This window comes from Pituophis catenifer, unplaced genomic scaffold (genome assembly GCF_029215685.1).
Source record: "Pituophis catenifer annectens isolate HBS135680 unplaced genomic scaffold, rPitCat1.0.hap2 SCAF_2, whole genome shotgun sequence".
NCBI classification, from domain to species: domain Eukaryota; kingdom Metazoa; phylum Chordata; class Lepidosauria; order Squamata; family Colubridae; genus Pituophis; species Pituophis catenifer.
The window spans coordinates 38212036-38236494 of NW_027256882.1; the positions used below are offsets into that span (position 1 = coordinate 38212036).

General features: G+C 43.2%; 1 protein-coding gene across 1 annotated transcript in view; it reads right to left on the bottom strand.

The window, feature by feature from the left end:
• The window catches only part of VWA7 (von Willebrand factor A domain containing 7), a 44979-nt gene that overhangs the window by 9632 nt on the left and 10888 nt on the right, over positions 1–24459 (bottom strand). The window contains exons 3-13 of the mRNA XM_070934313.1: positions 22067–22348; positions 19156–19252; positions 16143–16256; positions 14850–15045; positions 12398–12567; positions 10179–10291; positions 7863–7979; positions 4967–5146; positions 4014–4191; positions 1284–1436; positions 271–363 (exon numbers count right to left, since the gene is read on the bottom strand). Of these exons, the coding sequence (XP_070790414.1) occupies positions 271–363; positions 1284–1436; positions 4014–4191; positions 4967–5146; positions 7863–7979; positions 10179–10291; positions 12398–12567; positions 14850–15045; positions 16143–16256; positions 19156–19252; positions 22067–22348 (1693 nt within the window). The remainder of the gene's footprint in view (positions 1–270; positions 364–1283; positions 1437–4013; positions 4192–4966; positions 5147–7862; positions 7980–10178; positions 10292–12397; positions 12568–14849; positions 15046–16142; positions 16257–19155; positions 19253–22066; positions 22349–24459) is intronic.

Genomic DNA, 24459 nt, shown 5'->3' on the forward strand with positions numbered 1-24459 from the left:
TTTTCAGGGAAACACGGGTACTTGCATCATTAAACATATGCTCTAAGAATTTCTACAGAGGAGCTATCTCAATTCTCATTCTCCCAAACAATCTAAAGTTTGCTGTCTCTTGGTCCTCTGGAATGCAGCCCCTCCTTCCCGGGACTCCAGACTTCATTCTACCACAATCAGCTATGATTGCCAAATATGTAATGGAAGGCTACCAATAGATCTCTCATTTATGTAAAAGTAAACATGGATCTTCTGAACAGAAACACTCTCCATATTTACCTTCAACAGGAGGACTATCCAGCATGAATAACCCGGGGTGACGTCCATCAACAGGAACAGCAAAATAATACAAGAAATCGAGGGTGCTATGACCTGTCAAAACATTCGGATAGTTTAAAACCAGATCCACCAGAGCCCTGGTGGCGCAGTGGATAGAATGCAGTATTACATGCAAACTCTGCCCCACAGCCTGGAGTTCGATCATGATGGGGCCAGTTGACTCAGCCTTCCATCCTTCTGAGGTCAGTAAAATGAGGACCCAGATTTTGTGGGGGGGGGGGTGTAACATGCTGACATTGTAAACTGCTCAGAGAGTGCTGTAAAGCACTCTGGAGTGGTATATACAGTAAGTCTAAGTACTATTGCTATTGCCACGACCAGCAATGGACTAGGGAGTTGAAGAATACAATTTTTTAAAGACTGAAAATGCTAACTTTTCTTCACTCATTTTTTTTAGAACACAGAACATGACTTCCCCATTACATACGAGGACTCTCCAATTGTCCTATCTTTTTTTTTGCCCCCAACCCTTAATTTTTTTTAATTGGCTTGTTTAAAGAACCTGGCCACTAAGAATGACAAATGACTACTGCAGCTTTATATTGGTGGAGACCAGGGTTGGGCATTTTTGCACTTCCCGGGCTCCAGAGGCTTTCCTCAAGCCTCCAGGAGGGCAAAAATGGCCTCCCCAGGCTCCAGAGGCCTTCCCGAACTTCCAGTAGGCCCATTTTTCAGCCTCCCTGAGCCTCCATGCGTGCCCTGCACTTACCTGCATCCAAAATGGGCTGCGTGGGGACTCTTAGGAGAGGTGGGGTGGGCGGGGCCAGCCAGGAGTGGGATTTGGGGGTTCTCCGAACTGCACAGCATCTTAGCTAGAGGTTCTCCCCAACCCCTGCGAACCCCTGCAGCCCACCCCTAGTGGAGACAACCTACACCCCGAAATCAGTGTCACTATGCTTAATGGAAAGACTGGTCCCGCTGAGCAAAGAGCCCAGTTTAAACCCATTTCTCACCTTGAATGTGCACCGAATAATGCCCTTTGGACTGAAGTTTCAAAGTCCATTCCCCAGGATGGACAGGAGCGGAAAGGAATGCTCTATAAATTCTGCCAATGTGCTGGATCTTGGCTAAGGGACCATGAATTGTCGCATCAGTTTGGAATCTATCTGTACAAAAAAAAGGTGGGAAGGACATCAGTGGTGTTTAAGAATAAACTCAAGTATAGGTAGTCCTCACTTAACAACTGCTCACTTAGTGACCATTCGAAATTATGATGGACCCTCCAAAAGCAATCTCATTTCAAAGTTCTGATGGGGGCACCCTACACCTCACATTTCACTTTATGGATGGTTGCAGCGTTCCACAGTTGTAGTGGAATGTAGTCCGGATTCCCAGGAGTATGTGAACCCAGTTCTGGAGGCCTGCATTGGTTACCGGTTGATTTCCAAGTTCAATTTCAAGTGCTGGTTTTCACCTAATAAAACCTGCCGGACCACCTATACCAGCCAGAATTGACCCAATCAATAAGATCCCTTTAGGAAGAAACTACTACGCATTCCTCATTTCTGAGACCATTAAAGTTAGATCCAACCTAGGACTAAGGAGAAATTTCCTGGTTATGAAGAACAATAAATCAGTGGAATGGCTTGCCTTTGGAAATTGCGGGTACTCTTGTCACTGGAGGCTTTTAAAAAGAGACTGAACAGCCACTTGTCTGAAAGGGTATACTGCAGGGGTCGGCAACCTTAAACACTCAAAGAGCCACAAAGGTCCTAACGAGAAGCCCTCCATTCAATTCTGGAGCCGACCGGAAGTCCAGTTCCTCCACCATAGAGACTCCTCCTAGCGGGGTGTCCTTTTTCCTCTACCTGCTCTAACCAAAAGCCCTATCAACTGTGGAGCCAACCAGCGACAGGGAGCCACAGGAGAGAGATAAAAGAGCCACATGTGGCTCCAGAGCCACAGGTTGCTGACCCCTGGTATAGTGTCTCCTACTTGAGCAGGGGGTTAGACTATAAGACCTCCAAGGTCCCTTCAAACTCTGTTGTTCTATGTCCTATGCTTCTCCATAGTAGCTGATGTTGTGAAATAGTCTCTCTTTGAAAATTAGGTCAATCCACCTTTTTGTCAATTTTTCAAAAACTGCTAAAAATCAGGTTAGAACAATAGAGTTGGAAGGGACCTCTAAGGTCTTCTCGTCCAACCAGTTGCTCGAGCAGAAAACATTATACCATTTCAGACAAGTGGCTGTCCAGTCTCTGCTTAAAAACTTCCAGTGTTGGAGCCTTTCCCTGATTTGACATGGCCTCATTTTTATCTCCAACTCTTAAATTATCTTTTATGTTTTTTCTTGCGTTGTTCAGTATTATAATTTTTTAAGTCCGACTGTCAGTTTTCTTGACTGTGCTGTGAATATTTAAACTGTGTTATTTATTCTATGTTATTTATTCTATGTAAGTTACCAGGAGTATTTTTTTTTTAAATTTTGATGAATACAAATAAATATTCATTTGTTAGATACTATATGGGTAGTCCTCGATTTATGACGGTAATGGAGCCTGCTCATTATGGTTGTGAGTCATGATGGTCATAAAACAGATCATCCACTTGACCGACTAATTTTTTTGACCTTTCGGCAATCATAAAGCATTTTTTGCACCAGTCAAAAAATGAATGCTGTGATCATTTAAGCAAAATCATTTTGGTCTGGTTTCGCCACAAACTGGAAGTAAATGCCAAAATGTGGTCATGTGACTGTGGGACGAAGCAAACGAGCATAAATGTGAGCCAATTGTCAAGCACCCAACATGTGATCATGTGATAATAGGTAGGATGTGGCCACTGAAAATTTGAATCGGATTGTAAGTAGTTTTTTTCAGGGTCTATATCGTAACTTCAAATGGTTGCTAAGCAACAGGTCATTAGTAGATGACTATCTATAACTCACCTTTTTGTATAGTACAGGACTTGAGGTGAAATATATAGTGCTTTCTCCTCTTATTTTTTCCCCAACCATCCTGTGAGGAAAAAATTACTGCCCAAAACCCCCTGTGGAGCTTCTATGGCTGAGAATAAGCTATATTTTGATCTCCCCACTGTTAATCCAACGTTAATTCATTCATTTCCCCCAAAATTAAGAAAAAGAAACAATATGCCAAGTGTAAAAGCATTTTTTTTAAAAAAAGTACAAGACCTAAAACATGAAAACAAATCGCTATAAGAGTAGTGGTGGGTTGCTACTGGTTCTCCCCGGTTCTTGCGAACCGGTAGTGGAAATTATGAGTAGTTCGGAGAACAGCTAAATACCACCTCTGCCTGGTCCCGCCACCAATCTATTCGCTGCCTCCCGAGTCCCAGCTGATCGGCTAGAAGGAAAAAAACTGTTTAAACTCTTGCTGCGGGACTTCAAAGGGCCTCCCTACCGCTGATCAGCAGTAAAAGGCAGTGTGGTGGTAGACCAGAACACTCCAAAAACAAATGGGTAGACCGGTGCCTCTTAAAACAAATGGGTAGACCGGTGCCTCCAAAAACAAATAGGTAGACCGGAACGCTCCAAGAACAAATGGGTAGACCGGTACGGCTCTGCAAGCAGTTAAAAGCCTGGTAGACCAGTACCTCTGCTAAATCCTAAAGAATTGTCACATGACCATCAAGCCATGCCCACAAAATAAGCCACACCCACAGAACCGGTAGTAAAAAAATTTAGAACCCACCCCTGTATAAGAGGGAATATAGATGTCTACCTGTAGGGTCCCTTATTTCAAAGAACTCCACGGAGCCTTGGATGGTTACCACCACATGGTCCACCAAACTATCAATCCAGAACTGGTGTCTTGCCAACTGGGGAGCCTGCTTCTTTGTCCTGCGTTGAGTCCCTTTAGGTCTCAAGATGTTTCCTTTGTGGTAGCGAAAGAGAGTCACCTAGAAAAATATAATACAGGTAGTCCTCGACTTACGACCGACCACACTTGGAATCCTGCATCCAGTTTTGGTCACCACATTACAAAAAAGATGCTGAGGCTTTGGAAAAAGTGCAAAGAAGAGCAACTAAAAAGATTACAGGCCTGGAGACAAAAACATATATGAAGAACGGTTGCTTGTGACCGACGACTGCTTTTCACACTTATGATCGTTGCAGCATTCCCATGGGTCATGTGATGCTTGGCAACTGGCATGCAATTATGATGGTTACAATGTCCCAGAGTCATGTGATCATTATTTTGCGACCGTCTGACAAGAAAACCCAATGGGGAAGCCAGCTGAACAACTGAAGTGATTTGTTTAGCAAATCACAGCAAAAAAAGGTTCTAAGATCACTTACCAATGACCTTGTTTGTTAACAGAAATTGGGGTCCCAATTATGTTTGTTACATTCTTGACCTGTATGATTTACTAAGTACCTTGTTTCCGCGAAAATAAGACATCCCCTGAAAGTAAGCCCAATCGGGCTTTTGAGTGCATGCGCTAAAATAAGCCTCGCCCCAAATATAAGCCCTCCCCGAAAATATTTAAACACAGAGCTGGAAATCAGGTAAGACGGCAAGAGGAGCCCCATCTTGCTCCATGCGCCCCAAAATAATAAGACCTCCCCAAAAATAAAGCCAAGCGGTTATTTTGGGGTTCAAAAAAATATAAGACAGGGTCTTATTTTTGGGGAAACACGGTATACATATACACACATGCACCTTGCCATTACCGAAGATAAACTGGATTCGCCAATAATCTCAGCCATCCGCCGGATATTATCGTTGTCTGTGAATATAATCTGGCCTCCCGAACTCTCAGCCAAGTGAACGTACAAGTCGAATCGGTTCGGGGCAAGCGTCTCCCGCTTCGTTCGAGTCTTGGATGGGTCTTCTGTGATTAGGAAGGTCACCTGATATTGAGAAAGAAAGAATTCCAGGTTTAGGATCCAGAATGCAGAATATTCTAAAGAATATTCTGTATCAAAAGAGTTTAGAAATGTGGGTCGATCTTGCATGAAAATGGTAACGTTGTGTTTGGAAATGGTGGCTGGGGACACAATCAGTGGTGGGATTAAAAATTTTTTACTACCGGTTCTGTGGCCGTGGCTTGGTGGGTGTGGCATGGCTTGGTGGGCGTGGCTTGGTGGGCGTGGCAGGGGAAGGATACTGTAAAATCTCCACTCCAGGGGAAGGTTACTGCAAAATCCCCATTTCCTCCCGATCAGCTGGGACTTGGGTGGCAGACAATAGATGGGGACGGGGCCAGTCAGTCTACTCAAAATTTCTGCTACTGGTTCTCCAGAACTGGTCAGAACCTGCTGAAACCCACCTATGGACACGATATACCATTTTGGAATAGTATTTCTTGTTTTTGGTTTTTATTTTATCGTAAGATTTACCTGCAGCCTTTCTGCTAGGAATTCAAGGTGACATACGTCTTCTCCTCCAATTTGTTTCCCACAATTGGCCCTCTTGTCAGTTAGATGGGGCTGAAAGATTCTCATTGACCTTCCATAACTGAGGATGGATTTGAATCCTGTTCTTCCCAGTCCTAAATCCAACCAGCAGCATTTGCAGCAAACCTCACTATGATGAGTCAAATATGCTAATACAGTTTTTTTCAATCTCAGCAACTTGAAGCTATGTGGACTTCAGCTCCCAGAATTTCCCAGCCAACTATACTGGGCCTAATATAAGCCCTACGCCAAAAATATGCCTGGGGCGTTGGACGTGGCAGCACAAGGTGGTGAGCATGCGGGTGTTGTGGCCTGCCAGCGGCCTGCATGGATCGTGGCTGATCCCGACGACGAGGTGGCTGGTGTGGTGTCGCGCCAGCAGCCTGCTCAGCCGGCGCTCACGTCGGACAGCGAGGAGGCCGAAGAGGATGTGATGCCAGAGGCAGAGACTCAGCCAGGGCCTTCAGAACCTCCAGAGTCTCCTTCCAGTGGAGAGAGCGAAGTGGAGGAGCCTCTCCTCAATGCTTGGGCACACAGGGCTGCCAAAAGGCAGGAGTGGCTACTCAGGAGGAGGAGGTTTCCTTGAGAGTAGGGCTTGAGGATAATTGGCCACTCCCTTAGCCTATTTAAGTCACACGCAGCTACTGCTTTCTTGCTAGAAACAACTTCTCATTACTACAGAGCATCTTGGAGAGCGAGCGACTTCTCATATCTGGTTTTCTGGGCTGATTGCCAACCTTTGTCAGACTTTGTTCCTAATAACTTTGATAAGGACCCTTTGCACGGGAAGCCTGCATTCTTGAAAGAGGTTTGTTTGGAATTAAACAGTGTCTGCAAAAGCTTGGTGTGTGTCACATTCTCTGGGAATCTGAAGCTGGGGTAGAACAGCGGGGGCTGACAGTGTCCAGCAGCAGCAGCAGCAGCCCATCGGTCCTTTGGCGCAGCGCAGATAAGTCGGAGCATGAAGGCAGAGGTGGGGGGAGGAGATAGGCAATCTGTGCGTGCTGCACATCTGCTTGATTCACGGGAGGCTTGCGCGGCAGCAGGTGGAGGCAGAGGCATGGGGGAGGCAGGCGATTCTGACACGGCCATGGGCAAGCCAAAAGATGGTGGCAGAGGTGGGTTTCAGCAGGTTCTGACAGTTCTGGAGAACCGGTAGCGGAAATTTTGAGTAGTTCGGAGAACCGATAAATACCACCTCTGACTGGCCCCGCCCCCATCTATTCTCTGCCTCCCAAGTCCCAGCTGATCGGGAAGAAATTGGGATTTTACAATAACCTTCCCCTGCCAAGCCCACCAAGCTACACCCACCAAGCCCAGAGGGAGATGAAGCTTTGTCTGCCTACAAATGGGCTGCTTTTAAACGGAGCGATTAGCTCCATTTCCAAGAGTCCCATTTGCAAGTAGACAAAGCTTCAAGTCTCCATCATTTCTTAGTCCAGGTGAAAACTTTTGTCTCCCCTGGGAAGCCCTGTAAGCCATTGCAGCCGTGGGCAAGCAGATGGTGGGAGAGAGAGCAGGCAGCCGGGCGCAAAATAAGGCATCCCCCCCAAAATAAGACCTAATGGGTCTTTTGGTCCCAAAAATATATATACTGCTCAAAAAAATAAAGGGAACACAAGCAGAAGACATCCGAGATCTGAATGAATGAAATAGCCTTATTAAATACTTTGTTCTTTACATACAGTAGTTTATACACTGCTCAAACAACTAAAGGGAACACAAAACTGCTGTATGTAACGAACAAAGTATTTAATAAGGCTATTTCATTCATTCAGATCTCAGATGTCTTCTGCTAGTGTTCCCTTTATTTTTTTGAGCAGTGTATATAAGACCTGGTCTTATTTTCAGGGAAACACAGTACTTGTGTCCCAATGGTTCATGCAAGTATCTAAGTTGCGAAATTTGTGTGATGATACAATCACACATACCATCATTATTATTATTTATTGTTTATTTATTAAATTTTTATCATTCCCTCCTGCTGCCTTATCCCCACCAAACATCCATGAGCCTGGTTTCTTAGCCACAGCATCTGACACCCCAGTGCCTGGATGTAGTAGGATGCTGGGAGGAAAAGGCTGGCATATTTTGCACCGGCATACTACACAACTGGAAAGAAATGTCCCCAAAAGGAAACTGTTTGATAAAAGGAAGAGGCTCAGCTGACCTTGCACTTCTTTTCCTGAATTAGGGATTCCACGCTGTTCTTCAGGTGAGCATCTTTAGCAGATGCATCAGTGAAGACAAAGATCTCAGAATAGGGTGGCGAGTTCTGGAGGGCAAGCTAAGTGGAAAAAAAAGAGAAAGACAATGAAGATTCATATACATCCCCTGAACATGACATTTATCAGAATAAAATAACAGTTGGAATGGATCTTGGAGCACATGTGCCACAGGTAGCACGTGGAGACATATCAGTGGGCACGCAAGTGTTGCCCTAGTCCATCTGCAGCACGCATGTGCGTGCCAGCCAACTGATTTTCGGGCTTTCCGGGCCCACCGGAAGTTGGGAAACAGGCTGTTTCCGGCCTCTGGAGGGTTTCCGGGGGTGGTGGTGGTAGAGAAGGTCCATTTTTCTCTTTCCCCAGGCTCCTAGAAAGCCTCTGGAGCGATGGGAGAGCGAAAAACGGGCCTTCTGGTCCCACTGGAAGTCAGCAAATGGACTGTTTCCGGCCTCCGGAGGGCCTCCGTAGAGTGGGGAAGGCTGTTTTCGCCCTCCCCAAAATCACAGAAAGCCTCTGGAGCCTGGGGAGAGCGAAAAACGGGCCTTCTGGTCCCACCGGAAGTTGGCAAATGAGCCCAACTTCCGGAGGGCCTCCGGGGGGTGGGGAAGGCTATTTTCGCCCTCCCCAGGCTCGAAGAAAGCCTCTGGAGCTTGGGGAGGATGAAAAACGGGCCTACTGGGCCCACCATGCCATCATGTGCCAAAAGCGGGGGGAGAGGGGGGGTCATGCGCGCATATGCGAGGGGACGGGGCGCATTGAATTATGGCTGTGGGCACGTACATGCGAAATCCCCCCCCACGTGCTCCCCGTGCTTTTGGCACTTGATGGCAAAACATTTAGCCATCACTGCTCTATACCGTTTCAGAAAAATGGTTGTCCAAACTCTTCTTTAAAACTTCAAGTGTTGGAGCATTCACAGCTTCTGGAGGCAAGTTGTTCCACTGATTAATTGTTCTGTCAGGAAATTTCTCATTAGTTCTAAGTTGCTTCTCTCCTAGTTTCCACCCATTGCTTCTTGTCTTGCCTTCTGGTGCTTTGGAGAATAGGTTGACTCCCTCTTCTTTGCGGCAGCCCCTGAGATATTGGAGGGCTGCTACCGTGACAGATATTTTTTTTTTAAAAAAAAATATGCTTGACATTGTTGGTAGAAAAAAAAGATAAAGGATGACAAGCAGCAAGGTAGATGGACTTCATTAAAGTGTTGATGGATACATTACTGGGAGACTTCAAGATGGGGGGGGCAGATCATTCTGGAGAAAGCCTACCTCTGTGGTTGCTGACAGTCAACATGAATCTGAAGGGGCACAATCAATCAATCATCAACCAAACATTATAAAAATCAAGATCTCTCCTTTGATCAGTTATTGAAAAAGGTATTTCAGATGAATTATTCTATGGAAAGGGCACACTCATCCAGTTAGGATTTTTAGAACCATAAAATCATTGGACTGGAAGGCTCAGAGGTCTTTGCGCTCCAACCCCTGGAGACCTTATACCAGTGATGGCTAACCTTTTTGCCATCGCGTGCCAAAAGCGGGGGGAGTGCGGTGGGGTCACACGCACACATGCCCACATCCATAATTCTATGCGCCCCCCCCATGCTCCCCCCACTTTTGGCACGTGATGGCACAGAAGGCATGGTAGGCCCGTTTTTTGCTCTGCCCAGGCTCCAGAGCCTTTCTAGGAGCCTGGGGAGGGCAAAAACGGCCTTCCCCCCCCCAGGCCCTCCGGAGGTCGGAAACAGTGTGTTTCCTGACTTCTGGTGGCCCCGGAAGGCCCGAAAATCAGCTGGCTGGCGCACGCATGCGTGCTGGAGCTGAGCTCGCGTGCCCACCAATATGGTTCCGCGTGCCACCTGTGGCACCCGTGCCATAGGTTTGCCATCACAGCCTTATACCATTCCAAAGAAATGGCTGTCCAGTCTATTCTTGAAATAGATGGAGTGATGGAGCATCCACAACTCCAGGAGGCAAGTTGTTCCATTGATTAATTGTTCTCACTGTCAGAAATTTTTTCCTTATTTCTAGATTGAATCTCTCTTTTTTTTTACTGTGCATTTAATAATCCAGTCCTGGTCAAAATAGCTTAATAATCGCATCCTCAGAAATCCATCAATCAAGTGGAGATCCAATATTTTGTTTTTGTTTTTTTCTAATCTTTCTCTGGGCTTTTTCAATGGAGTTTGCATGGATCACAGTTTGAGAACTTCCAATCTATAAAATTATGCAGCAATAAAGGGTGTTTCATGAATAATTTACCTCCAGAGCTGACAGACACATTTCAGGTTCATCTCCACCACCCAATGGACTGATGGTGTTTAAGACTTTCCAGAATTCTTCAGGGTCACTGGTCTTACTGACTGGTCCAAAACCTAGAAGAGAAAGAGAGAGAAGGAGATGGGGGGAGAGAGATAGAGAAAGGAAGAGGGAAAGGAGGGAGGGAGAGAGAAAGAAACAGGGAGAGAGGGAAAGGAAAGGGAGAGGGAGAGAGAAAGGAAGAGAGAGAGAGAGGGAGAGAGAAAGAAAGGGAGAGAGGGCCAGAGTAAGAGAAAGGGAGAAAGAAAGGAAAGAGAAGGACAGAGAAGGAGAGAGGGAGAAAAAGAGAAAGAGAGTGGAAAGGGAGAGAAAGGAAGAGGGACGGGGGAAAAAGAGAGAGAGAGAAAGGAGAGACGGATAGAGAAAGAGAGAGGGAGAGAAAAAGGGAGAGGGAGAAGAAAGGGACAGAGAAGACCAAAGGAGAGAGAGAAAGGGAAAGCAGAAAGGGAGAAAGCATGACAGAGAGAGGAGGAAAAGAAAGCGAGAGAGCAGGAGTAGAGAAAGCGAGAGAGACAGAGGGAGAGAAAGAGGAAGAGAGGGAGAGACAGAGGGAGGGGGGAAGAGAGAGTAATGGCCAATTCTCAAAACATCTGATATTATTTCATAGTATTTTAGTATATGAAGCATCGCTTGGATGTCCTCTGCAGAAAAACACACATACAACCATCCAGTGCTAGGTGAAAACTGTTATATTTTCCAAGACATTTTAGAAAACCATTTCAGAATTGCAATGCTTATCCTGATTTTTTTACGATGGTTTATTGCTATTAATATTATTGCCATTGGTGGCGTTACACTGTTTTTACTGAGAAACACTGAATTAGAATCTTTCAGAGAAACTCTCCCCCCCCCCCATATTTTCTCACATGAGCTTCCCTGAGTTTTTAGATCATTGGGACAGAGCCCTCTTTCTGTTCTGCTAACATCCAAAGCTTGTTGATCGGAAATTCCAAATCCTTGCAGATGAGACTTTTGGAGTCTCGTCTCCAAAATCCTTCTTCCAGCAGGGAAAGATGTTTTTTATTCAGCAAAGTCTCTGGTCAAATACCCAGAAGTTCTGTCAACCTTGTATATAAGTTGCAATTCCCTATTTGTCTCAACGTGTCTCATTTTAAGCTTTATTTATTTTGTATTCTTCACTTTTAACTTGGTATTCTACTATTCTACTTTGTAAAGTTGGGGACAAAGTTAACAAGCAAGAAACAGTATAAAAAATGAAATTCAACTAAAAAAAGAGACTACCGTATTTTTCAGACTATAAGACACTTTGAAGTATAAGATGCACCTAGCTTTTGGAGAGGAAAACAAGGGGGGGAACTGCTTCTGCCTCCCAGCAATTTGCCTCCTTGCAGCAAACAGCATGGTCAGCTTCAGCACAGCCTCATTTAGCACGAGCAGCTGATTGGCAGTTGGATCTGCCTCCTGGAATACCTCCTATCAACTGTTCCAAGATGTGGGGATAGCCATTGCCCATCGCCACCACCTATCCCCGCCTCCTGGAATGGGCCAGAAATAGGCCACGCAGAGGCTGAAAATGGGGCATGCAGAGGCGGCGATAGATGGCAGCAGCGATGGGCAGCGATAGCGGCGATGGGGGGTGGCGATCCCCGCAGCCTGGAACAGCTGATAGGAGGTATTCCGGGAGGCAGATTCAACTGCAAATCAGCTGCTGATGCTAAATGATGCTGTGCTGAAGCTGATCATGCTGTTTGCTGCAAGGAGGCAAATTGAGCCTGGATAGCTCAACAGACAGTTCAACAGACAGAGCTCTGTAATTTAAGACCAGCTGTCTGCAATTAAAGTAGGATCGAATCCCGCCAGGCTCAAGGTTGACTCAGCCTTCCATCCTTTCTAAGGTAGGTAAATTGAGGACCCAGTTTGTGGGGGCAATAAGCTGACTTTGTATAAATATACAAAAGTATGAAGGCTATTGCTTAATGCATTGTAAGCCACCCTGAGTCCCCGGAGAAGGGCGGCATATAAATCAAATTTAAAAAAAAAAATTGCTGGGAGGCAGAGGCCAAAGGGTGGGGGACGCCGGGTGGGCAGGGCTTCGGCAACATTCACTGTATTATACACACAGACATTTCCATTCACTTTGTGTGTGTGGGGGGGGAAGTGTGTCTTATACTCTGAAAAATACGGTACGTCAGTAATCTTACTGGGATCGTGGAAAGGCACTAAGAGGTAAAAATCTGGTTGTTGAGGGGTGCCTTGGCGCCGCTCGATGATCTCCCGTGCCTGAAACTTAGCCGCGCTGATCTCTTCCCCCATACTTCCAGTGGTGTCCACAACAAAGCTCAGGCCTGTGGTTGGGCTGATATCTAGCAACCTTTGAACAAAATAGTGTGAATTGTGATTTAATAAATTATTCTTTAGGGCAGATTCATACATAATGCTAAGCGATAATGTGGTTTATTTGGGGCTGGCTTAGCGTGTTATGTATGTTATGTAGGCTTAGCATGTTAAGTAAGCTTAGTCCTTCTGGTCTGTAAAATAAGGGTTGCAGCTTACCAGGCTAGGCAAAAACAACCAATTGTGCTTTATGCAACTAAGTGTGGCTTACTGTAATGAACTGGTGTGGATCTCTGGAAACATACAAGGACAAATCCTTCAAATTTTCTCTCCCTTTCTTTCTTTCTCCTTTCCTTCGGTCTTTCTTTTCTTTTCTTTCTCTTTCTCTTTCTCTTTCTCCCTCCCTTCCTTTACCTTCCTTTCTTCCTTCCCCTCCTTTCTCTCTTTTTTTCTTTTCTTTCTCTTTCTCTTTCTCCCTCCCTTCCTTTTCCTTCCTTCCCCTTTCTCTCTCCTTTTCTTCTTTCCTTCCTTTTTCTTTCTCCCTTCTTCCTTCCTTCATTCTTCCTTCCTTTTTCTTTCTTTCTCCTCCCTCCCTCTTTCTTTTCCTTCCTTTCTTCCTTCCCCTCCTTTCTCTCTTTTTTCTTTTTTTCTTTCTCTTTTTCTTTCTCTTTCTCCCTTCCTTCTTCCTTCTTTCTTTTTCTTTTCCTTTTTTTCCCCTCCCTCCCTCCCTCTTCCTTCCTTCCCCTTTCTCTCTCCTTTTCTTCTTTCCTTCCTTTTTCTTTCTCCCTCTTTCTTTCTCCCTTCTTCCTTTCATCATTCTTCCTTCTTCCTTTCTCCTCCCTCCCTTTCTTTTCCTTCCTTTCTTCCTTCCCCTCCTTTCTCTCTCTTTCTTCTTTCTTTTCTTCTCTTTCCTTTCATCTTTCTTTTTCTCTTTCTTTCTTTCTCTCTCTCTTTCCTTCTGTTTTTTCCTTTCCCGCTTCTGCTCTTCATTATTTTACATTCGTTTTTATATGTTTGTGATAACACTTATTAAAAATTAATAAAAATTACATTTTAAAATGGAACATGCATGTGTATAATTGGGTGTCTATTGCTGTATTCAGCCAATACTATCTTCTTGGCTGTCATCTCTATTGATTTACAGCAACTGTTAAACTGTACAGTGCAAGGAAGAGAAGAGATCTGAAATTTAATATCCTGTAAATCAAGAGGGCCTTGTTTGACAGTTACATGGAACTGATGAATAGGGAAATTTTTCAGAGTATTAGGCAGCATGTGGCCTATCATAAGGAATTAATGATTGTCAAGACAACTGAAAATGTGTGTTTGTTTAAAGAAGCCGGGATGACTGGATATAAAAAGGACACTTCTGCTTGCTTTGTTATGAGTAAATGAAAATTGAGGTTGACAGGAGAAAGTAATTTGAATGTGATGGGAAAGGAACGTGCTTAATGAAACGAGAAGAGAAGGGCTCAAAAATGAACGAGCGATGAAAGAATGTGGATTCATACAAAAGCAAGGATGAAAGAGGAACATTGATGTGGTTCAGTCACATAGAGAAAGCAAATAGAGAATTAAAACACAGAACAAACACAGAACAGAAAAGCCAATGGGTTGTGAAGAAGGAGATGAGAAACATGACGTGAGAGCCTCAAAAAGAGATGAGAAATTTAATGAAGATCAAAAAGCAATGCATGAATCAGTGTATAGTAGAAGCAAGGATAACTGGCAAAGATGGAGAGATATGGCAAATTTGCCAATTATCCTTGCTTCTACTAAACTCTGATTCATGCATTGCTTTTCATCTTCTTTTCCTCATTTGTCCCTGTAATTTCTTTGGCTTGCTGTTCCTTAATTCTTTTCAGCCATTTAACACAATGCTGCTTGCCACAAGAGATAGGTATGGTCTTTTAATTTCTTTAGAGTCGCTCTATTGTAAAATGGTCAGCATATAAATTTATAGGCTTTCTAATCTGCCTCAATGGGAGTGTAAAATCAATGTAAAATGGTCCTATACCACGGGTGGAATACCAGTTCACGCTATCTCCCCGCATGCACAGGACTTTCCACGTATGCGCAGAGCATCAAAAAAAGGACGTGATTACATCCGGGTGAGTTGGCGGAGCCTCCCGCCACCACCACCGGTTTTCCCGAACCGGATGGAATCTGCTGAATACCACCACTGTCCTATACCTAATTTCAGGACTAATGGTTGGAGGAAATTCTGGAGACTTCAGAAAAATGCCTCTGGGACTATTTACGGCCAATCCCCATATCCATAAGTGACTGTAAGAACCTTAAAAGAACGGACCGGATTACCTCATAAATTGCCTGTTCCCTATTTCTCGCCACATCTTCTCCAGGAAGTGTATGGAGGCCTCCTGGGCCAGGCTAGCTGCCTTCTGGTGCAGGTAATGGTGAGGCGAGAAGAACATGGAGGCGCTGTCCTTATTGATGCCGCCTCGAGGTTCTTGATGGCGGCTCTCATCGAACCTCCCACCATGACTGCACTTCCCTGAGGAGAAAGGAAGGAGGAAAAAGACTGTCAGCCTAGCATCTTCACCTGCAAAGGTGGAGACGGGTAGAATAATTCCATTTGGAGAAGGATGGAATAATACCATCATCCTCATCATCTCCATTTAATGATCTCATAATCCCTTGCGGGGTGGAGTCTGGCCAACTGAATGGAGCTGAGTATTTACTGGCCGGATGCCCTTCCTGTTGTCAATATGGTGTTATATTCAGCAGATATGGAATAATGGAATAATACCATTCCTGTGGAATACTCTGCTTTTCATACAACCATTTATACGGTTTTTATGATATGTTGTTTTTAAACCTCCCAGTCTCCTACCAATATGAGCTCTGTCACAATATCTTTATGGGGGTCTTTCTGCTCTATAATTTCATCCAACCAGCCCAAACTTTTCAGCAATTCTGCGCAAGGTGCATATGTTAGAACATGTTTTGCACTCTGTTTTGTGCAAAAGAAAAAAAAGGATTTTCTTGCATTTAAAAAAAAAGAGAGATCAGAGAATTTTTGGCCAGGATGGACTGATAAAGGAACTGATTTATTTTTGGACCGATCTAGAAAGCTCTTTTGCTAGAGGCTTCCATTATCCTATTTCCCCCCACCCTTCCTCTGTCAGAGAAACAATATGGAAGGCTCCACTAGGCTTCAGAGGACACACACAAGAATAACAACCCTCCAAATCCTAAAGCAGAAAAGATTCATTCATTCCCCCATCAATTATCTATGAAAAGGCCCTACCATTCTCCACAGTTCCACAGGAGTGCTCTCTCTCTCTCTCTCTCTCTCTCTCACACACACACACACACACACACATATCGGACACCAAATAAATAAAACAGGCAGCTGATGGAAAAGAACATCTCAAAGAAACACATTTGGGAGGAAAAAAAAAGTTCTCGAAGCTGTGCCAAAACTCATTTTCTCCTCCTTACAGATTTTAGCATCAACTCTCTAAGGATGCAAGAAGAATACAAATGAGGCTTTTTGCCTTTGATAGTATTAAGGGGAGGGGAAAAAAATTATCCTTGGCTTCCAAACAGAGCCTTCCCCCCCCCACTCCATTGGCAACAAAAACATACCAATAGGCTTTTCAGGATGGGAACCATAGTAACCCGTGGTGAGAACAGCAAGCTTCTCCAGGAGATTTCCTTTGCAAGTCCATTCAGAGCAATCGTGGCAAGTCCGGATGCCAGCTGAAAAGGCACAAGAGAAATAGTGTGGAGTGAAAAAAAAGAGGGTAGGAGAAAAGGCAGGCGGGCAGGGGTCCCAAGATCCTCCTCGGTCTCAGCAAAATGGACTACTAATGAATGCAAGTTCCACTTTTCTCTCTCTTTCCCTTGGCAAAATCTTGCAATAGCAATAGCATTTAGACTTATATACCACTCCGGAGTTCTTTACGGCACTCTCTGGGCGGTTTACAATGCAGAAGCATTATTTGCATATATCACAACCCCCTCCCCCCAAACAATCTGGATCCTCAGTTTACCAATCACGGAAGGATGGGAGACTGAGTCAACCTTGAACCCCGTGTCAGGATCGAACTCCAGACTGTGGGCAGAGTTTGCTTGCAATACTGCACTTCAATCACTGCGCCACCAGGCCTCTTCGTGCCGACTTTCCCCATGCCCAATTTTATAGCCTTTTTTTACCACAGTTATTAAACAAATTGCTGCAGTTGTTAAGTGAAGTCGTTAAGTGAATCCAGCTTCCCCCATTGGCTTGCTTGTCGGAAAGCAGTTTTGGAGGTCGACGGTGATCATGTGATCCTACAACCATTATAACCATTTGTCTGAACCATTTGTCTGAAATGGTATAGGATTTCCTACCTGAGCAGGGGGTTGGACTAGAAGACCTCCAAGGTTCCTTCCAACTATTCTATTCTATTCTATTCTATTCTATTCTATTCTATTCTATTCTATTCTATTCTATTCTATTCTATTCTATTCTATTCTATTCTATTCTATTCTATTCTATTCCATTCCATTCCATTCCATTCCATTCCATTCCATTCCATTGTATTATCTTTTTCTTAAGCTTTACGGGAAGTCTGTAAAAAATTTCAACAATGAAATACAGGTAGTCCTCAACTTACAACCATTTGTCTAGTGACTGTTTGAAGTTACAACAGCACCGAAAAAGGTGACTTAGGATCTTTTTCATACTTTCATCTCTTTTTCATACCCATTCCCATTCCTATTGCTATTCATGCTGGTTGCCAAGCGCTTGAATTTTAGAATATAGAATAACAGAGTTGGAAGGGATCTTGGAGGTCTTCTAGTCCATCCCTCTGCTCAGGCAGGAAACCCTATATCATTGTCCAATCACTTCTTAAAAACTTCCAGTGTTGGAACATTCAGAACTTCTGGAGGCAAGTCGTTCCACTGGTTAATTGTTCTAACTGTCAGGAAATTTCTCCTCAGTTCTAGGTTGTTTCTCTCCTTGATTAGTTTTCATCCATGGCTTCTTGTCCTGCCCTCAGTTTTGATCATGTGACCTTGGGGCTGCTGCAACATTTTTAAGTGTGAGGATTGTTTGTAAGTCAATTTTTTTTCAGTGCCATTGTTGGCATCAATCAAGGTCACTGAATCAAGGATTGCAAATCAAGGATTCCCTGTATTTCTCTCAGCTGGTATGAATTTCAATTTTTGTAGCTGCGATTCTAACTGTTTTTTAACTTTTATTTTAAATATTGTTCACCACCCCAAATCATTCATTGATATGGGCAGCTATATAAATTGACCAAATAAATAAATAAATGGCGCTAAATCAATAAATGCTCCGTGCCATTGTTAACTTCAAAGTATCACTAAGCGAATGCTTGTAAATCCAGGATTATTTATTTATTATTTATTTATTTATTTATTTATTTATTGGTTCGATTTATATGCCGCCCTTCTCCGGAGACTCAGGGAGGCTTATAATGCTTTAAGCAATACCTTCATACTTTTGCTTAGTAGGGCTTTCACCCCCCCCCCCCAGTGGTGTTCTTTATTATACAAAGTCATCTTATTGCCCCCACAATCCGGGTCCTCATTTTACCTACCTTGGAAGGATGGAAGCCTGAGTCAACCTTGAGCCTGGTGAGATTTGAACTTGCAGTAATTGCACGCAGCTGGCAGCTAAGTGCTATTTAATAGTGCTTTAGTCCGCTGCTCCATCAAGGCTCCTTGTATTTCTCATGGCAGCTTTGTATTTCAATTTTTGTAGCTGGAATTCTAATCATTTTAACTTTTATTTTAAATATTGTTCACCATCCCTGAATCATTTTTGGGGGGGATGGGAGGCTATATAAATTGACCAAATAAATAAATAAATCAACCAACAGGCTAAATAAATAAATTCTCAGCAGGCTGAGAACAAGGTCCTCTGAGTGAATCAGGGTCTGATACCCACTAACAAAACAGAGGGATAGAAGCAAGATCACGTGAAGTGTTAATACCACTTTATAATGCCTTGCTAAAGCCACACTTGGAATACTGCATCCAGTTTTGGTCGCCACGATGTAAAAAAAGATGTGGAGACTCTAGAAAGAGTGCAGAGAAGAGTAACAAAGATGATTAGGGGACTGGAGGCTAAAACATATGAAGAACAGTTGCGGGAACTGGGTATGTCTAGTTTAATGAAAAGAAGGACTAGGGGAGACATGATAGCCGTGTTCCAATATCTCAGGGGCTGCCACAAAGAAGAGGGAGTCAAGCTATTCTCCAAAGCACCTGAGGGCAGGACAAGAAGCAATGGGTGGAAACTAATCAAGGAGAGAAGCAACCTAGAACTAAGGAGAAATTTCCTGACAGTGAGAACAATTAATCAGTGGAACAACTTGCCTCCAGAAGTTGTGAATGCCCCAACACTGGAAATTTTTAAGATGATGTTGGATAACCATTTGTCTGAAGTGGTGTAGGGTTTCCTGCCTGGGCAGGGGGTTGGACTAGAAGACCTCCAAGGTCCCTTCCAACTCTGTTATTCTATTCTATTCTATTCTATTCTATTCTATTCTATTCTATTCTATTCTATTCTATTCTATTCTATTCTTACGATATCTCATGTGGAGGCAAACTCAGGTAAAAAAGAAAAATTGTACCCGATCCATACCTTCAGCGACAGACTGAATTTCACGGCCCGGCTGAACCAAGTCAAGGAGTATTCCATCATATCCCAGTTCTACCCAGTTACTGTGGCTGTAGAAATCCTGGCCAGAAAAAAAGAGGGTGAGCAGCTCCCGTATTATGATTTTGTTAAATTATGGATTTCGATCCTCCATTTTGATTGAAAAGTTAGCAAATTCAGGTACAGCTTCTCACTCTTTTGAGTGTGATTTCAGTACAGGCAGTCCTCAACTTACAACTACAATTGGGGCCAGAATTTTCCATCTGCTATTAAGCAAGTCAGGCTTGGATTTTTAACAATCTTTGGTTGATAAGCAAATTGTTGCCGTTGTTAAATGAATCATGTGGCCGTTAAGTGAATTTGACTTTGTGTGTCGGAAGCCATCTGGGAAGGTCACAGACGGTGATCGCAGGATCTCGAGATGCTGCAAATATTACATATACATGCCAGTTAGTTGCCAAGGGCTCGAATTTTGATCATGTGACTGTGGGGATGCTGCGACAGTTGTGTGTGGACCAGTCCTAAACCACTCTTTTCAGTGCCATGCCGTTGTAACTTTGAATAGTTGCAAGTCAAGGATTACCCGTAGATTTTGCAGAAAATTGAAGACTATTTGAAACTGTGTTCTCTTCGCCGATGAAGTAAAACTATTTAACATCGCCAACAATGTTGCTACCCTTCAAAAAGACCTTGACTTTGTGTCGGAGTGGTCAAACAATTGGCAACTCCAAATCTCAACAAATGCTCCGTCTTACACATTGGCAAAAAGAATAAGGACACAAAATACAAGCAGACCTTGGACACGACCTTGTAGATGATCCTCACTCTGTCAAGGACCTTGGAGTACTCATCTCTAATGAACTAAGTGCCAAAGCCCACTGTAACAACATCACCAAAAAGGCATTAAGAGTTGTAAACCTAATCTTGCATAGGTTCTTCTCCGGTAATCTTACACTACTAATCAGAGCACACAAAACATTTGCTAGACCAATTCTCGAATACAGCTCATCTGTCTAGAACCCACACTGCATGTCGGACATTAATACAATTGAGCGTGTCCAGAAATATTTCACAAGAAGAGTCCTCCACTCCTGTACTCGCAACAAAATACCTTATGCCACCAGGCTTGAAATTCTGGGCTTAGAAAATTTAGAACTACGCCACCTTCGGTATGACCTAAGCGTAGTACATAAAATTATCTGCTACAATGTCCTACCTGTCAATGATTACTTCAGCTTCAACCACAACAATACACGAGCACACAATAGATACTAATTTAAGGTAAACCGCTCCAAACTCGATTGCAGAAAATATGACTTCAGTAACAGAGCGGTCAATGCCTGGAATGCACTACCTGACTCGGTGGTTTCATCCCAAAACTGCCAAAATTTTAATCTAAGACTGTCTACCGTGGACCTTACCCCATTCCTAAGAGACCTGTAAGGGGAGTGCGTAAGAGCACCAGCGTGCCTACCGTCCCTGTCCTAATGTTCCCTTTAATTGTATTCGTTTTATATATTCAATTCATGCTTATACTTATATATATTATCTAATACGTACTCGACAAAATAAATAAATAAATAAAAAAGGCAGGAAGATGAGGGCGTGCTGATTCATAATAGACAATATAAGGGAGTTAATTGAGGGGCATAATTGGTTATGCTTCCCCCAGGCACAACTATTCATTCTCGTCTCTCTGGATACTTAATCCCCTATTCAGGACTGGGATAGTTGGCATAAAGTTTACAGACATGCCTCAGCTAGTCTATTCATTGGATAAGAATGAAGCCACAGAGACACAGATTTATCCATTGGCGGGTGCAGAAATCAAAGTCCCTATATGGTCCAGGTTTAAATTCTAGGCTTTTCTCAAGTCAACAGATCCTTGGTCATTTTCCTGATGGCCCCGGAAGCCCATCACATGGACCATGGTTCTTTTTCTGGCCAGAGACTATTCTATCTAACCTCGATAGCTTCATTTCTTAACACGTACAGGTAGTCCTCTATTTACAACCACAGTTAGGATTGGAATTTGGGTCATAAATCGATGTGGTCATAAGTGGAGTCAATATGTCACCAGAGATGATTTTGTGACTACTTTTTACCACAGTTGTTAAGCAAATCACATGACTGTTCAGCGAATCTTGGTTCTCCAATGGACGTTTATTGCTGGGGGGGGGGCTTGCCTGAAACTGAATTTTTATGATTTATAGGTATCTAAAGCATAAGAAAGCTGAAGTTAAGATCCTAAGCACAGTTGCTGTTTCACTTAGCAACCACTTTGCATAACTGCTGAATTGCTGGTCCCAACTCAGTTACTTAAACAAGGACTAACTGTATTTAACCTGTATATCTGGGTACCACATGCTGAGATATGGTTTTATGACTGTTATGACTTATGACCATAATTGGTAGGCTTCATTACAGTTGCAATTCGAGAACTACCTATAAAAGATAGAGGATAGGGAGGGGGGATTAGAGATAGCTGGGGTTTGTAGCCAAAATAAAATACTTTCTCTTGGGAACCAAGGACATTCTCACACCTGGACTGTGGAAGGAGGAGTGATGTTGCCAGGCAACCAAACAGCATCTTGATTGGACCATGTGGGTGATTGTTTGGAGTTCAGAGAAAACTTTCTCTTTTAGTTAGGTGAAAACCGCAGGAACCTTCAGAGTTGGTTTTCACCAGATTTGTGCCAATATAGTATCTCCAATATCTATTCCTTGAGGAATTCATCTGCCTCAGAGTTTTTCTTGCTATGGGTCTATTACTTGGAACTCTGATGTTAAACATATTCCCACAGACCATTACATCTATAGAAGTGGGGCTACCACCAAGAAGGCTGCCATCTTCCCTGCTATCTTAATTTTGAAGTCGGTACATTGTGGTGGATACCTGCAAGGAATGGAGCAGCTGTCCCAGCTTTTTTCGGGCAATGCCATATTGCTCAGAACGCACAGCTTGAAGGATCTCTTGGCGAATGTGCAACAGCCAGCTATTGGCGGAGTGAATGAGCTCCGAATCGAAGTGGAAAACGGGCTCATCACGGGTCGTATTCCCAAAGTCCATGGCGGCATTGGCGTTGGCCACTTCTGCGACGGCTCCACGGAAACGCTTGGCGGACACCTCAGGACCATAGAAAGCAGCAAAGATGTCATCAGCCAATAGGGTCTTGTCCTGTTGAGGTGGAATCAGATGTAACATTTTAAAAAATGTTAGATAAGTCCTTGTGTTCCCTACCCCTCCATAAAGTAGAGAAGGAAGAGTGTGTTGAGGGGAAATGAAAGGATAGGTCTTCAACGGAAATACATACTTTGGATAGATGGACTGAATTTGAAGGGCCAATTTTTCTCAACCGTGGCAAGTTTAAGAGGTGTGGACTTCAATTCCCAGAATTCCACACCCAGCCTTGCTCCTTCCTGTAAATGCCACCTTTTTTCCAATTCTTCAAAGTTTTTTATTAGGCAGGTAGTCCTCACTTAATGACCGGTTTGATTAGCAGCCACTCAAGGTGCCGACAAACCCTCCAAAATCTTATGGCCCTGATTCAAAGTTCTGACACTGCCCCCTCAGGGTCATGTGATCTCATTTTGGACACTTGGCAACCAGCCCACATTTATGGCCGTTTGTGGCATTCTGCGGTCATATGACCGTGATTTACGACATGTTTTGCTGGAAACCGGCAAAACTACTTCCAGTTTCTGGCAAAAGATACTCCTTGCAAACAATGGCTTTGCTTAACGACTGCCATGTTCGCTTAATGACTGCCCCGAATGACTGTTGCAGAATATGTCATAAAATCGGGTTGTTTGTGTACTTGAAAACATCAGTAACAGCACTAGTGGTAGGATTCAAAAAAATTTACTATCGGTTCTGTGGGCATGGCTTGGTGGGCGTGGCATGGCTTGGTGGGCATGGCATGGCTTGGTGGGCATGGCAGGGGAAGGATATTGTAAAATCTCCATTCCCACCCCACTCCAAGGGAAGGTTAATGCAAAATCCCCATTTCCTCCCGATCAGCTATGACTCAGGATGCAGAGAACAGATGGGGGTGGCGCCAGTCTGAGGTGATATTTAGTGGTTGTCCGAACTACTCAAAATCTCCGCTACCGGTTCTCCAGAACTGGTCAGAACCTGCTGAAACCCACCTCTGACTAGCACCCTCTGTCACCTACAAGGATAAAGGAACTGTCCTCAACTGGGAATTGGCAATTATGGTAATTGGCAGCAAAAACCAAGTGAGCTGGCTAGAATGCCTGTTTTTTGTTTGTTTGTTTTTTTTGTTTTTGTTTTTTTGCTGATAAGCAGTGAACAAGATGCACTTTAGGGGTGTCTGAGCAAGATCCCCCCCTCCCGTGGCATTGCAATTCAGGTAAATAAAGGAGGGCTTTGTACAATGTCATTTGAGCTACAAGCAATTCTTACTTTCTGATATTAATTCCAAAATAACATATAAGATTACCAGGTTCTGTGCAGTGGCATACAAAATTAGACAAAGACTAATTAAAAGCAAATGAACTTGTTTGAGCAGGGATTAGCTCTGTCTCAGCATTACCCATTGGTCTTTTTTTATTATTATTATGCCAGCTATTGTATTGTACCTTCCTCAGATTTGTTAGGGGCTCTATAACTCTAGATTTTAGGTTAGTTTTACTAACTTACTAATAAGTTTTACTAACTAACTAAGGATAACTAATAATTTACTAACTAATTATCTTATTATTTATTAATAAGAACGATGCTTTTAAGCATTTTTTAAGTGCATCATTCTTCCTTATTTATTACTGAATGTTCTGGATATTCAAAAACTATTTTTTTCTGGACAGATTGACAATTAAAATTAAAAAGAAGGAAGAAACAAAATATTTTTTTAACATGGGATGGGTTTTATCAATGGCTAGCTAACAGAAACAGAAGTTAGAATTTGAAAAGCTTAAGAGAATAATTAATTATACGAAGGTATATTGAAATGGATAAGCAAATATTTTTATTATGTAATTATTAATATTATGAATATTATCACTATTATGATTTCTCAAAATTAATTGTACTCAGACAACACACTGTTCATGTAGACATTGATTTTTTATGTTTATTAAACATTAAACATTTTAATATGTTTATTAAAAAACGTATAAATAAAATATCTTAAAAAACCCTATTTTCTCCTCTCTTTTTTTCCTGCTGATTAATGGCCGCAATAAAGTTATTTGATTTGAATGTCATTGAGGAACAGGGTTGCTATAACTCAGATTTGGGCATTTAATGGCTTCCAGGCCACATCTAGC